The sequence below is a fragment of the Helianthus annuus genome, chromosome 5, assembly GCF_002127325.2.
Source record: "Helianthus annuus cultivar XRQ/B chromosome 5, HanXRQr2.0-SUNRISE, whole genome shotgun sequence".
Lineage (NCBI taxonomy): Eukaryota > Viridiplantae > Streptophyta > Magnoliopsida > Asterales > Asteraceae > Helianthus > Helianthus annuus.
Genome location: NC_035437.2, coordinates 135,884,542 through 135,897,748, shown reverse-complemented (window position 1 = coordinate 135,897,748; position 13,207 = coordinate 135,884,542). Strand labels below are relative to the sequence as shown.

The 13,207-nt window shown below is 41.4% G+C and overlaps 1 protein-coding gene across 1 annotated transcript; it reads right to left on the bottom strand.

Annotated features, from left to right (window-relative positions):
* Window positions 1–10,045: 10,045 nt before the first annotated feature.
* On the bottom strand, window positions 10,046–11,741 carry LOC110941400 (F-box/kelch-repeat protein At5g43190). Its single transcript, XM_022183034.2, has one exon. It carries the CDS (start codon window positions 11,406–11,408, stop codon window positions 10,230–10,232), a length of 1,179 nt encoding a protein of 392 aa, XP_022038726.1. The 5' UTR covers window positions 11,409–11,741; the 3' UTR covers window positions 10,046–10,229.
* Between the last annotated feature and the right edge of the window lie 1,466 nt (window positions 11,742–13,207).

Below are 13,207 nucleotides of genomic sequence, written 5' to 3'. Positions count from 1 at the left end.
AATCGACTTAGCGACGTATGATCCGATCAGCCAAAAATTAAATAAAAATCTTCAAAAATCCCAGAATATTATATAACATCAGTGGGTAAAAAGTTTTATATCAAAAAGTGACCTTAAATAGGTTATACGCTAAATGCGCCGTTTATTTAACATAAAGATATAGTTTTACGCTATCGGCCATAACTCAAAATCTGGACCACCAACTGATCTCAAATTTTCGGTGCAAGTTTATAAATTAATAATAAAGATTTCTACTCTTTCACTTTTCCAAAAATCACGTTTTATATCAAAAAGGGCAAAATAGTCGACTTTTAAGCATAATCGGAAACATGCATATGAATCGGTTAAGCATAGACTCAAGATGTAAAAATTCCAGAAAGTTATACATAAATAAAAAATGGTCAAAAATAAACTCCAATACAGATCTCAAACATGCATGCATGGATCCGAATCGAGAGTCAACGAAAAAGTCGTTTTATAAGACTTTCGGTTCCGATCCGAGTTTATACTAAAGATTGTCGAGTTGATTATGATGAAACACATTCTTATATTCATTATAAAGTTATTTTTGATGATCAAACTGATTGCATGTCATCTACATTACTATTTATGCTATATTTCGCAAAAACGATTTCTGTTGACTTTTTAAGAACATCTTTGACTCGACAAATAGCATGCTTAGAGTGGGAATCAGAGAATACCCTTTTGAGGGTTTGTTTCCCACATAAATACCAACTTATAAGTGGTTTCAATTTGAGAAATGACAGAGCCAATTTCGTTTAATCGAAAAGTCAAACTATATGAACAACGGATTGACTTTTTGCTAATAATCAAAGCTATAACGAATTAGAGGATGATATGAATGCTTACAAAGGTCCTAATGAAGCCTAGAAAGCACTTGGAGGCTGCCTTGTCGATCAGATTGCTCCTGGAAAGCCTTGAGAGTTCTTGCAAGTTTGTATGTGTTCTTGTTTACAATGTGAAGTTTGATCAGATTATAAGGTGTTTCAGAGGTTATGAGAGGTTCACAAGTGTCCCATATTGCATGTCCACCCATTGGTGAGTTTTAGAGGTGCTCACAGCTGTTACACACTCAAAATTTGGACCCAAAATGACTTAATTCGCGAATTCTACATCTGGCAGGGGCATGCGGCCCGCATTAGGCAGCCCAGGCGGGCCGCCTGGGGTCTGCAGTACCCAAACATCTTTCAAACTTGGCAGCTTTGGTCCCTGTCTTCACACGCGAGGTTTCGGCTACTTATTTTGACTCGTAAACCCCCAAACTTGGTTTTTAGGAACCTTGGGACATTTACCAACATGGTAATGTCCTCGGATAACTTTGCGCTCAACCGAAAAGCCATGAAATTCGACGTTGACGCTTTTAACCCCTCAAGTACGGTTTTGGCCATAACTTTCTCATACGATAACGAAACTTCATGAAATTTTTACCACATATTCTAGTGAGTAAATTTTAGCATTACAAGGCTTCGGGTCTGCCAAAAGTTCACTCAGAGGTATAAATTCAACATGTTGACACTTTTAGCCCCTATAGTTTGTAATTCCTCACTTTTGTGCAATTTCCGCTTCGTATGATCCATGATCCATCCGTTTAAGGTTATAAACATTATGTAGGGTTATTATGGAGTCTATTTAGCCATTGTTGACACTTTGGACCCTTACGTTCCATAGTTTTCACCGTTTGTCAACTTTAGTCCCTCTAAAGTTTGTTTTTGCATACCGGAAGTCTATGACACGTGTCAATGCATTATTGGACGTAATTTTTCGAGGTGTTACTACAATGTTTTCCAAGAAAGCTTTGTATTCCTTACGGAGATACTTGCTAGCTTGGACACATGACATGAGTTTGAGATCCTTCGAAAGGGTTTCACGATAAACACAAAGTTGATCACCATTCGCGAGCGAGAATTGAATCATCTTGTCGAAGCAAACAATTTCAGCATGGTTTTCGCGAAGAAAGTCCATGCCTACTATGACATCAAAACTGCCGAGTTGCATCGGAATAAGGTCGATGGGAAAGATGTGATTGTTGAGTTCGAGAGTACAATCACAAAGAACAAAATTAACGGCGACGGTTCTTCCGGTGGCAACTTCAACATCGAACTTCGAGGGGAGCTGGGCGCGCTTACGATTAAGGAGCTTCTCGAATTCAAATGATACAAAACAGTTATCTGCTGCAGTATCAAACAAGCACGAAGCATTAATACCATTCACAAGAAACGTACCATTAACCACATTGTTGTCAGCCTGAGCCTGGCGCACCTTGATGTTGAAAGTTCGGGCATGAGCTGCTTATTGTTGTTGCAGTTGTGGCTCTTGCTTCACAACTCGGTTCGGGCACATGTTTGCGAAGTAGTTGGGATCACCACACGCAAAGCAGAATCTAGCGTTGATCGCGGGTGCCGGAGCCGCTTGTTGGCCTTGCGGAGCAGGAAGTAGAGCTTGTTGAGCAGTAGCTTGAACTGGACGTGGACCTGTACCGCAGTTGGCGGTGAAGTGGCCGTACATGTTGCAATGCACATAAAATCTGCAGTCGATTCCCACTGGGTGATGATAGGTACATGTTCGGCAAGCAGGGTGAGGGCCAGTATAAGCACGCTTTGCCGGCGGTGCTTGGGTAACTGGTGCTGCAGCTAAACGGTGTTGAGGTTGCTGTGGAGCTGGTACCGCTTGGAGTAGGGAAACGGTAGTGACAACACAGTTCTTGTTGCTGGAGTTGTTGTTCTTCCTCTTGCGACGAGAGGACTTTGAAGATTGAGAAGCGGCGACGGTTTCAGCAGTTGCACCGGTAGTAACTTGATGCAAATTCTTCGAGGCTTTGTCCCAGACATCAGCCTTGACTCGCTTGTCGTTTATCTCAGCAGCGAGCAGATAAGTTTCCTCGATTGTTGCTGGTTTTGCAGCTCGCGCAAAATCTGCGACACAATCCCGCAGAGCTCGAATATACTTCTTGATCGTCACATCAGGAGTCTTCACCTGATCTGGACAGATTATACTGAGCTGCTTGAAGCGAGCAGTTAAAGCAGCATTGTTACTATCCTTCTGCTTAATGTGCCAGAATTCGTCCTCCAACTTTTGGCGCTCGTGGGGATGGCAGAACTCTTCCAATATGACGTCCTTCAACTCATCCCACGTCAAACCATAAGCTGCATCATTTCCGCGTTTGTTTCTCTCGGCCGTCCACCAGTCTAAAGCGCGGGACTGGAAGATGCAGGTAGCATTCACAGTGCGGAGATTATCAGGACAACCACTCTAGCGCAGGGTCATCTCGATCGAATCAAACCATTGAAACAGAGCCGTAGGCCCATCTTCGCCAGTAAATTCTTTCAGGACGCAAGCTTTGAACTGCTTGAAGCTGAAAGCAGCTTTAGGAGTTTCAGTCATGGACTCTTCAGAGGACTTGCTAGCATTCTCGTGTAGGTCGCTAACGATCTGGGGAATGACTTTCGCTATCTGCTTAGCGACGAGAGCAGCAAGAAATTTGTCTTTCTGGTTTCGGCGAGCGGTGCGCGAGTGACGGGATCCAGATGACGACATTGTCTGCAACAGACATCGCCATAGGACTCAGACACAACAGAATCGAATCTCACCTCACACGCCTAACACTACTAAAGCTCAGGAACACAGTCATACAACACATAAACACATAGGCACACAATCATAGAAGCACAGAATCACATAGGCACGTAGGGACACATAAGCACATAGAAGCGGTCAGAATACAGCAACCTATCATTCAAAGTTCGCGCGCGTTCGAGAATAGCGATTGCGATTAGCGAGTACACAGCAAGTAATATAACATGCGTCTAACCACCAATAGTATCGATTTGTTAACGTTTTGAGGTAGATGTGCAGTGCGGGTCGTGTGTGTCGATCAAAGCGATAGTGAAAAGTGAATAAACCACCAAATATCGAAACTCATAACAAATAAATCACATAAAACACATAAAATCCACATAAAAGCGACGAGTTATCAGAGTCGGCAGTTGCGAGCTCAGAATCGAAACACATAAAAAAATCGAGAATGGATTGTCTGCGGCTGATAGACGTCGACTACCCAAAGTGGTTCGACTATTCTCAAGGACTTTTGGTACATACTTTGGCTTTCGGGGTTGTGCTCTCGCCTCGAATCTGGGCGAATGGCTCGCATCCTTCCAGTCATAGTGTGACTTCAAGTCGTTGGAGTCCATCGAGACTTTGGTGAGAGTTTTATAAAACCAAAATAGAGGTCGGAACAAGTCGTCAAGGTTCGGGTTTCACCCCTGACTTAACAACTTCGTCCCTATTTTGATAAAATAGGGAGGAATTATGCGTTAAAGTATGGATTTCACTCATGGTTCGACGCAAATTTCCTCGTTTGTAGATAAAATGCGGGTCGAACAAGTAATCTAGTCGAGAGTTTGCGGTTTTCACACCTAATCTCGACCTAATCACTCGTTCATCTTAGAAAAATTAGAGTGTAGTGATAGTGTAGTGCAAGCGAGAATAGCGAGAAATAGCAAGTAAGCTCGTACATAACCCCTACAGGGTACGCACAAGTCGGTCTGTTTGTACTTAACTATAGGCTAGGTTGTTTCTAAGACATCGACCTGGACTAGGTCGAGTCTTGCCTAATTCCCTATAGTTATGGCTCTGATACCAATCTGTCACACCCCAACCGATGGCGGAAACATCGGGGCGCGGCACTGAGTGAAACAGATTGTTCAAGAGAAATTCCATAACAACTACATTACCGGATAGTTAACATCACGTCCCATACCGTAACCCATCAAGCAAAATAAGTTATTACAGACAGCGAGATCTCAAAAACAAATGACATGTTCCGACAACTCAGATTTAAATAAATAAAATAAATTGTCTTTGTTTGTTTCTAAACTCCATCCTACTTGATTCCACAAAAGCAGGTAAAACACAGAGTCCTAGCAGGTAGTATCCTAAACACCTGTCGCATACGTTAAAGTAAAGGTCAATACACATAGTGTAAAGGTGAGCATACAAGTTTAATAGATATAATAGAGTTCGAAATCGTTTACGCATAACCAACATGTAACATGTATAAAGTGAAGGCAAGTAGGTTATCGACAGAGAAATATGCATGGACGTGACTGTGAGTTGTAGAATGCACAACACATGTCCCCACTGGAACACGTGAAGTAAAGCCCTTAACAACCCCTGTCCACGACAGGTGCTGAGTCCAAACTATAGTACTATCGTTGCTAAGGTGTCAGGCAACAACCACTGTGTTAACATAACATACAAGCATTCATCGAATAACACGTAGCATGCAATAACGGTTAGTGTATAAATAGTGTTTGCGTTGTGTGTTGATTGTGATTTAGAATAGGTAACGTATGTAACACCAAAAAGTGCATAAAGCAAAAAGGGATCGAGTATACTCACAGATAGCGTTTAACAATAAACACTACCTTGGATTAAAGGGAGCGCTGGAAGAGATTAGCCTGAACAGTTAACGATAGCATAAATGGTAAGCGGCGCGTAACACGGTGCAAAGGGTGATAGTGTCGGATGGCAATCCGATCGGATGGCCATTCGATTGGATTGTCATCTCGTTTGGTGAGGATGTGTTTGTGTATGATGGTTTGCCTTTTGAAGTTTTCGTTGTAGCATTTTGAAAACAGAGAAGTATCTCTAACTTTCAGGTCGATCGATCGAACGGCGGTTCGATCGAGTGATGATCCGTGCGGCGAGGTATTTCTCAGAGAACAAGTTCACAGCAGTGTTGTCATTCGATCGGATAGTCTACCGATCGGGTGGCAATCCATTAGAACTGGAAATGCATTGAACATGTCGAAAATTGTTTAAGTGTTGAAGTCCAAACATCACATGGTCGGATGGTAGCTCGATCGGATGGTAATCCGATCGGACGGTAATCCGTTCGACGTTCAGATCCTCAAACGTTGAAACAAAGTCTAAGTGTTGGACCAAGGTGCTAGCCGATCGGATGGCAATCCGATCGGACGGCAATCCGATCAGACGGCAATCCGTCCTGATAGCCTGATCGTCTTGACACTTGGTTGCATTGGAAGTTTGCAATTTTGATCGAGACGATGTGATAACGTGTTAAGCAAAAGAACCTCGTCATGACCCCGGTGATCCGATCGGACAGGAATCACCCTAGTCCGGTCAGTTAGTGGTTCGAGTTAGTGGTTCATACTTGACCCGAAACCGATTATCTCTTTGATAGAAACCAGATCTAGAACCAATACATCACTAAGAATGAGTAGAAGATCAGAACTAGCTCCGCTTCTATCGGTTTTGAGTGCATTGAGTGTAAAAGAGTTGAAAGAAAGTTAGAAAACCATCTTTCAATCCTTTTCACCATGAATATATTCAGATCTATGCAAGATCTCTGTTTATCCATTTGGAAATCATCCAGATCTCAGTTGTTCTTGGTGGATTGAAGCCAAAACATGAAGTTCATAAGAACCCCATAATGACATCATCCTAGAACACCTCAAATCCATTGATTTCACGGTTAAAAGTTAAGATTCAAAAGATAGAAAGGTGGAGGAGTGCGTATAGATCAAGAAAGTACAAGATTTAGGCTGAAAACTTACAAGAATTGCAAGAAATCGAGAGAAAGAAGCTTGAGAGCGGCCGGGTCGAGTGAGAGGCTGTCACATCAAGTGATGTGACATATGGAGGGTATTTATAGGGTTTCCCAAAAAGGAAAGTGCAGTGGATCGAGTGGTCACCGATCGGGTGGCTGTCCGATCGGGTGGCAATCCGATCGGATGGCCATCCGATCGAGTTGTCCCTCGATCGAGTGGATCCGACGAGTCGAGTGCGATGTTTCGTTTCATACGTTGAGTTTTACGATGCGATAGAGTTTCCCATTAATCCCAACTACTATATTAACATACAATCATCCTAAATGACTTGCGTTTAGCGTTTACGATTCGATTGCGATAGCGTTGCGATTGCGTTTCGATTAATCACCACAACATAAACATAAATAAGCACGCCCAAGTAACACATAAATAGCACACACACGTAAAACAATATCCAGAACGCGTAATTCAGGTTGCGAATGCGATTGCGATAAGCGATAAAACATGCGACAAGTATCGATTAAACCTCGATTATTAACAAGTACTCCACATAATACAACTAACGTAACAAGGTAAATAGACTATCTACAAGTCAAAGAAGTCAAAACAGGAGTTGAGCAAGGAGTGACAGATCGCAATTAGCAATCTTTTCTTCCTTTGACTTCAATCTTAACTTTGACTTTGACTTTCGAAACACGGGGTGTTACAGATGGGCCGCCCCAAGTTTGATTTATTGCATTTTGGCCCCTGAACTTTGATTCCTTCATTATTTTATGCAATAACCTGTGTTTTGGAATGTTTTTAAGCACGGAACGCATATGTAAGTATAAATTAAGTGTCGAGAATGTATGTGTGAATAATTGTACATATAATAAGTGTTTCTTTGCGGATAAACACGTATTTAAACGGTCGAATTTCCAAATAACAAGTATGTATAAAGTATGAGTTTCATTATGATTAAAATCTCGAATTATGTAACTGGCAGTGGAATACGAACATGATACGAATACAAGTTTCCATAGATAGGAATACGATTAAACTTTCTAAATAAGGAAAGTACAAAATGCGAAACGTTACGTTGCTTCTAGGCAGAAGACTTTGCAGTAAAATACCCATAGGCTCAATAGTAACCCTTGATAAACATAAACACCATCACCGTAGGTATCACCCCTCTACCCACTGGTTTATTCAAACCTAGATATCCCCAAATCTAGTTACTTCCCGTAAATAATCATCACTCATATCCCCCCAAATCTAATATACCCTGACCAAAGTTGCCACTATAATTAGTCTCGTATGGATTCTCATCTCATATACAGGACCATTAACCTGATTAAAACCTAAATCAAAACATAACATTGACTTTTAGATAAAGATAATGTGTACTAGAAGCTTGATGCGTGATTTGTGGTGTTAGTGGTGAAGGGTGGTGTGATCCGTGTGAAGGTGTAATTTAACTATTAGATGGAGATTGATGGTGTGAAATCAACTTTAAGGTTTTGAGGGCGACTGTGACAAATGAGAGAGAGCGAGTGATTTTATTTATATTATCCTGTTTTGCTGCTTGCGTGAGGCCATTAAACCCCATAAATTATTCGTTATTAAGCCAAAGGATCGTTTAGGAGAACAAAAAATGGACCCAATCAATGAAAATTGTGTCCCGAGAAACTAGATCTGTAATTTGACTTGGTAACGAAAACTATCAACTAGATATGTAATTTGAATAGAATTGAATTCCTACCCATGGCTTTGTAGCCTAGTGGCATCTTGGGGGTGGGATAAGGCTTTGGGACCAATAGGTCCTGGGTTCGATTCCCACAAGGAGGTTTACGATGATACTCCAGTAGTTCGTCAGTGATCCAAATTTACCGTTAAAAAAAATAGAATTGAATTCCAATTGTTTATTTGTTTATTAAAAAGGTCATCTTTTTGGATAAAGGAAGTTTGTTTTTCCACATGGATGACGAATAATGGTCCAACAAACTGACAAAGAGGATGGATGCTTCCATATACAAAGTCAAAATATAGCAACTCATTGACACTTTATCCCGTCAAACTTTTTTTAAACTTCCAAAGTCATTGAATCCCCGTCAAACTATTTAATACCCACAGCATTCACATCTCTTCCCCTGTTTTTATATCACAGAATTTTGTATATCATGAAAAGTGGTTATAAGGGGGTGGGGGTGGTCACTAGTGATAGAATTCTATCACTCACAAGCATTTAATCAAGTTCCGCCATGTCATCAACCATTTTTCCATCACTCACAACCTTTTTTGGTGGCAATGGTCATCACTCACCACCACACCCAATAATTTCCCCCAACCAACAATTCCTCTCATAAAATCAAATCATCACGCGTTGATATTTTCACGCATTATACTTGCAGCCATTGTTTCACGCGTTATACTTGCAGCCATTGTTCCACGCGTTATCAACTGATGGTGGCGGTGGAGTTTTGCCATTTTCCACGCGTGATAGAAAACTATCACGGAGAACAAGTCTCCCGCCCCCAGTGGCCTAAGGGAGTGTGAGTTGAGGAGATAGAAAATGTTATTGTTCATCGATAAATTTGAGAGACACTGTTCACCCCTATTATTTTTTTAATATTTTTTAAAAGTGATTGTGTGTGAAAGGAAGAGAAAATGTAATAATAAAGGTAGAAAAAAAGTATTAATTTAATTGAAAGAAAGAGAGAAAATGTAGTTGTTTTTCGTGTAATAGGAATGAAGACAGGGGAAGGGATGTGAATGCTCCAAAACCTCTTTAATTTTTAAAAATATATAACTATCCATTCCACCATTTTTTTACTCTAAATTACACTAAAATACACTATATTTTCTCTCTCATTTTCAATTAAATAATACATACCTGTATCATTATCTTTTCTCTCAACTCCACTCACAAGCACTTTCAAAATATATTAAAAAATTATAGGGTGTGAACAGTGTCTCTTCAAATATACAGATAAACACTAACATTTTATCTCTCCTTCACTCACAACCACTTTTTATACTCTTCATATTATAAAAACTCCATTCACACAATTTGGTAGAATGAATGTGAATGCTCTAAATATCATCAAAACATCTTTATTATTTAAAATTTTTAATAAAATTTAAATATGTTACTAAAATAAAATGAAAAAAAAAACCATAAAAACCAAACTCTTAACCTTAACCCTTAGAGCATCTACATCGGTGGTTTGAGCACGCAGTTCGTTGCTGAGGTGGAGGGAGCGGACAAGAAGTCGGCAATCTAGATTGATATGAGGTAGGTCCGCATCTAGACTGCGGACAATGGTTTAGACGTGGTTGTTGTAGAGTTTTGTTGTTGTGAGAAAAAATAAATGTTTTTTAGGAGGTTTGAAATCTGACATGGCAGCTAAGATGAATGTTTGAGTTAACCGATTCCAACCAACTCCGCTGGTTTAATATACAGTTATCCAAAATCGTAGTTAATCGTTCAACCTAAATTTCTCGTTAACAAAACCCCACAACATCTCTCTCCCATTCTAGCCTCTATTCATCAAAAATATAAAAAAAAAAAAACCGGTTCTACCTCAACAAAATCTGTACAACCAAGAACTCAAAATACAACAAACAAACCACAAATTACAAGACACCAAACCAAAACCCCTAAACCAAACCATACAGCTGAGGAACAAACGAAAACCACTTGAACCCACAACTCCACTTATTCGGAAGAGACGGACACTGTGGCAACCAATGCCAAGTCCTTCTCGACACCTTATAGTACAAAACCTCAGGCCATGTGTAACAACACACGCATATCATACCTTCATGCCAAAAACAATAAATATGCTCATAATTATGGTAACAAACCGATCCAAATTTCCTGCACATCATCTCCGGCACACTCTCAATCTCACTCCATCTCCGCTCATCTTCATCCAGTTGCCATATCTTCATCGATTTCGATATTCCGTTTCTTCCCGTTCCACCAAACATGTACAGTCTGTTACCATTTCCACCGCTGTTAGCACCGTTTCCGGCTGTATCCGCGGCTAACCGGACGAAAGTGAGCTCCTCGGGCAGATCTACATCCAAAATCTTCCAATTTCCTGTAACGAGGTCAAAATTAACAACTTGAAACGGCTCGCGAGTGGCGAAAAACAACGATCCGTTGAAAAACACGCCTTGTTGATGAAAACTATCACCTAACGTCCGGTGAATCCCGTTAAATCTGGTCCAGTTACGAGATCTGGAATCGTAGACGTAGGCGTAACTGTTCAAACACGATCCAGACGATAAACAGAACAGTTTATAACCATTGTCGTTAGTAATAATCGTCAAGTGCTCAAACGCGAACGGAAATTCAGGAAACCTAACGGTTCTGGAACATCTAGAGAGAATATTGTGAACAAGAAAGGATGAGTTTGAAGAATCCGGTACGGCGGAGAAGCAGAGGAGGCAGGTGGCGGTGGCGAGGAGCGGGGTGAAGGAGAGGGATCGGGGTAAAGGAAGGCCGTATGTTTTCCACGTGTTGAAAACGGTGTCGTATAGGAGGTAGGTTGGGGATTGAGGATGGGAGAGTAAGAGAAAGGAGGATATGGAGGAGGATGGAGATGAAGGGGAATTGGTGTGTTTGGAGATAAAGAGGGGAGAGAAGATTAAGGAGCGGAAGTATTTGCAGGTGGATCGGAGAGATAAGAAGGTTTTGAGAGGGAGTAAAGAGAGGATGCGTTCGAGGAGTTCGACGGGGAGTTTGGACCAGATTTTCCGGTCCATTGGTGGTGGTGGTGGGGGTTGACGGTGGTGGTGGTGGTGGTTGTTGACGGTGGTGGTGAGGTCCATTGGGTGAAGTAGGAAGAGAAGGGAAGTCACAGGTTTTAAATTTTAATCGTTGCAACTAACGTGTTGTTTGTTTTGAAGTGTGGAGTGGGGAAAAGTATGCATATTTTGTTTGATTGGGGTTAGACCGTGGGGTGTGGTTGGGCATGGGTTGACACGTGGACTGTGAGCCATTCCTCCGTTGGTGAGTGACATGTTGGGTCAGTATGTCGGGGCATGGCTAGCCCGTGTGAGTTGGCCGGTTTTATAAAAATTAAAAAAAAAAAGCCTAAAATTATTAATAAAATTTCCTAAAGTTTACAAAATTCTACAAAAAAAAAAATTACAAAATAAAAAAAAAGCCTAAAGCGTTAGGTAGATTTCGAACAGGGCGAGCTTGTCAAATGGCTTCCGCTCCTTGCCCTGGAACTCGATGTTGGCCACCGCCACCCGGTATTCGTGACTTATATCACCGCCCGGGACGCTGTCGTAGTAGGCTTTAAAACGGTCGTAGCTCGTGCCACTTGTGTTGGCACGCGTTTAAATTGTGCCGGTCGTTCCCCACGTTGTGCCTGTAGCTAGCGAAAGCTTCCGGCCAGTAACGGGTCTCACCGGGTTGGCGGCCCTTCATCGCGTCCACGACGCTCGTGACAAGTGCTAGCTCTTTCTCGTGCGTCCAAGAGGCAATTTATCAAGTGTGTGTGGGTAGCGGGTTCGGATAGGTGGAGTGAAGGGTTGGGGTAGCGATGTGGACAGGCGGTGAGGTTGGGGGGTTTCATAGTGACTTGGGTGAACCGTTTGGCTTGGCCAAATGGTTATTTTTTAAATTTTGAACATAGCCGCTATGACCTAGCCCACCCAGCCAATGAGAGCCCGCCACGGAAGACCACTAGGCATGCCCAACGCCCGGACCGAAACCCCGCCCAAGGGGCCACGCTGAAACCCAAGCCCACCCGGGGTGGTGACTTGGGCGTTTGTACCTAACCCACGCCCCAACCCCCGCCCCACACCCCATAGTCTTAGGGGCGGTAATTTTCGACGCGTACATGAATACACGATACGAACCTATGCGAAGTTAACAAGTATCGTATATGGTCTTAACAGGTACTAAAAAGGTAGACACGAAAATATCTGTTAATTTTTGTGTCTAAACAGGTAAAATACATGTTTACCTGCTTAGTACCTGTTAATACATGTTAACAATTTTAATATAATAAAAAATATAATTTAGTGTGACCATATGATTTGAAAACCTGATATTATCACTAATCCCTATAGTTCCCTAACCTTTCCCGTTCCCATTCCAATGAACTTTACATTGTTTTGAATGGATGTTATGATTAATTTAAACCTTTTGTGATTTGTCATTTATGAAATTTCTTTCAAACTTGTTACGGATTATGCGTTTATGCATTATTTAAGCCTATTGTGAACTTTTGGCAACTTTTGTTTCACTAAACAGGTTCCTAATTATGTAACTGTTGAAACATTCCTAAACGGGTATTTACAGGTAATTATCATGTATATCTGTTAAAAAAATTTCCTGTTCGTGTATGGAAAACTGGACACGAAACCTTATCGTGTCGTGTTCGTGTGTGGGATTTCGTGTATCATGTATTATCGTGTTTGTGTATTATCGTGTACAGGTATACATAATATGTCAGCCCTAATTGGGATAGTTTAGGTTTAAATTAAGTGGATATAGTAAAAAAATAGATACGAATCGGGTTAACGTGTCATTTAGACCACACGGTGTGGAGGGGCTTGAAAACAAAAAATTATGAGATACGTGGATCAAACCCTATAACATGGCGTGGTGTTTA

Excerpts from the sequence above, each read along its gene's own strand:
- LOC110941400 (XM_022183034.2), bottom strand. The coding sequence starts at position 11,408 with ATGGACCTCACCACCACCGTCAACAACCACCACCACCACCACCGTCAA.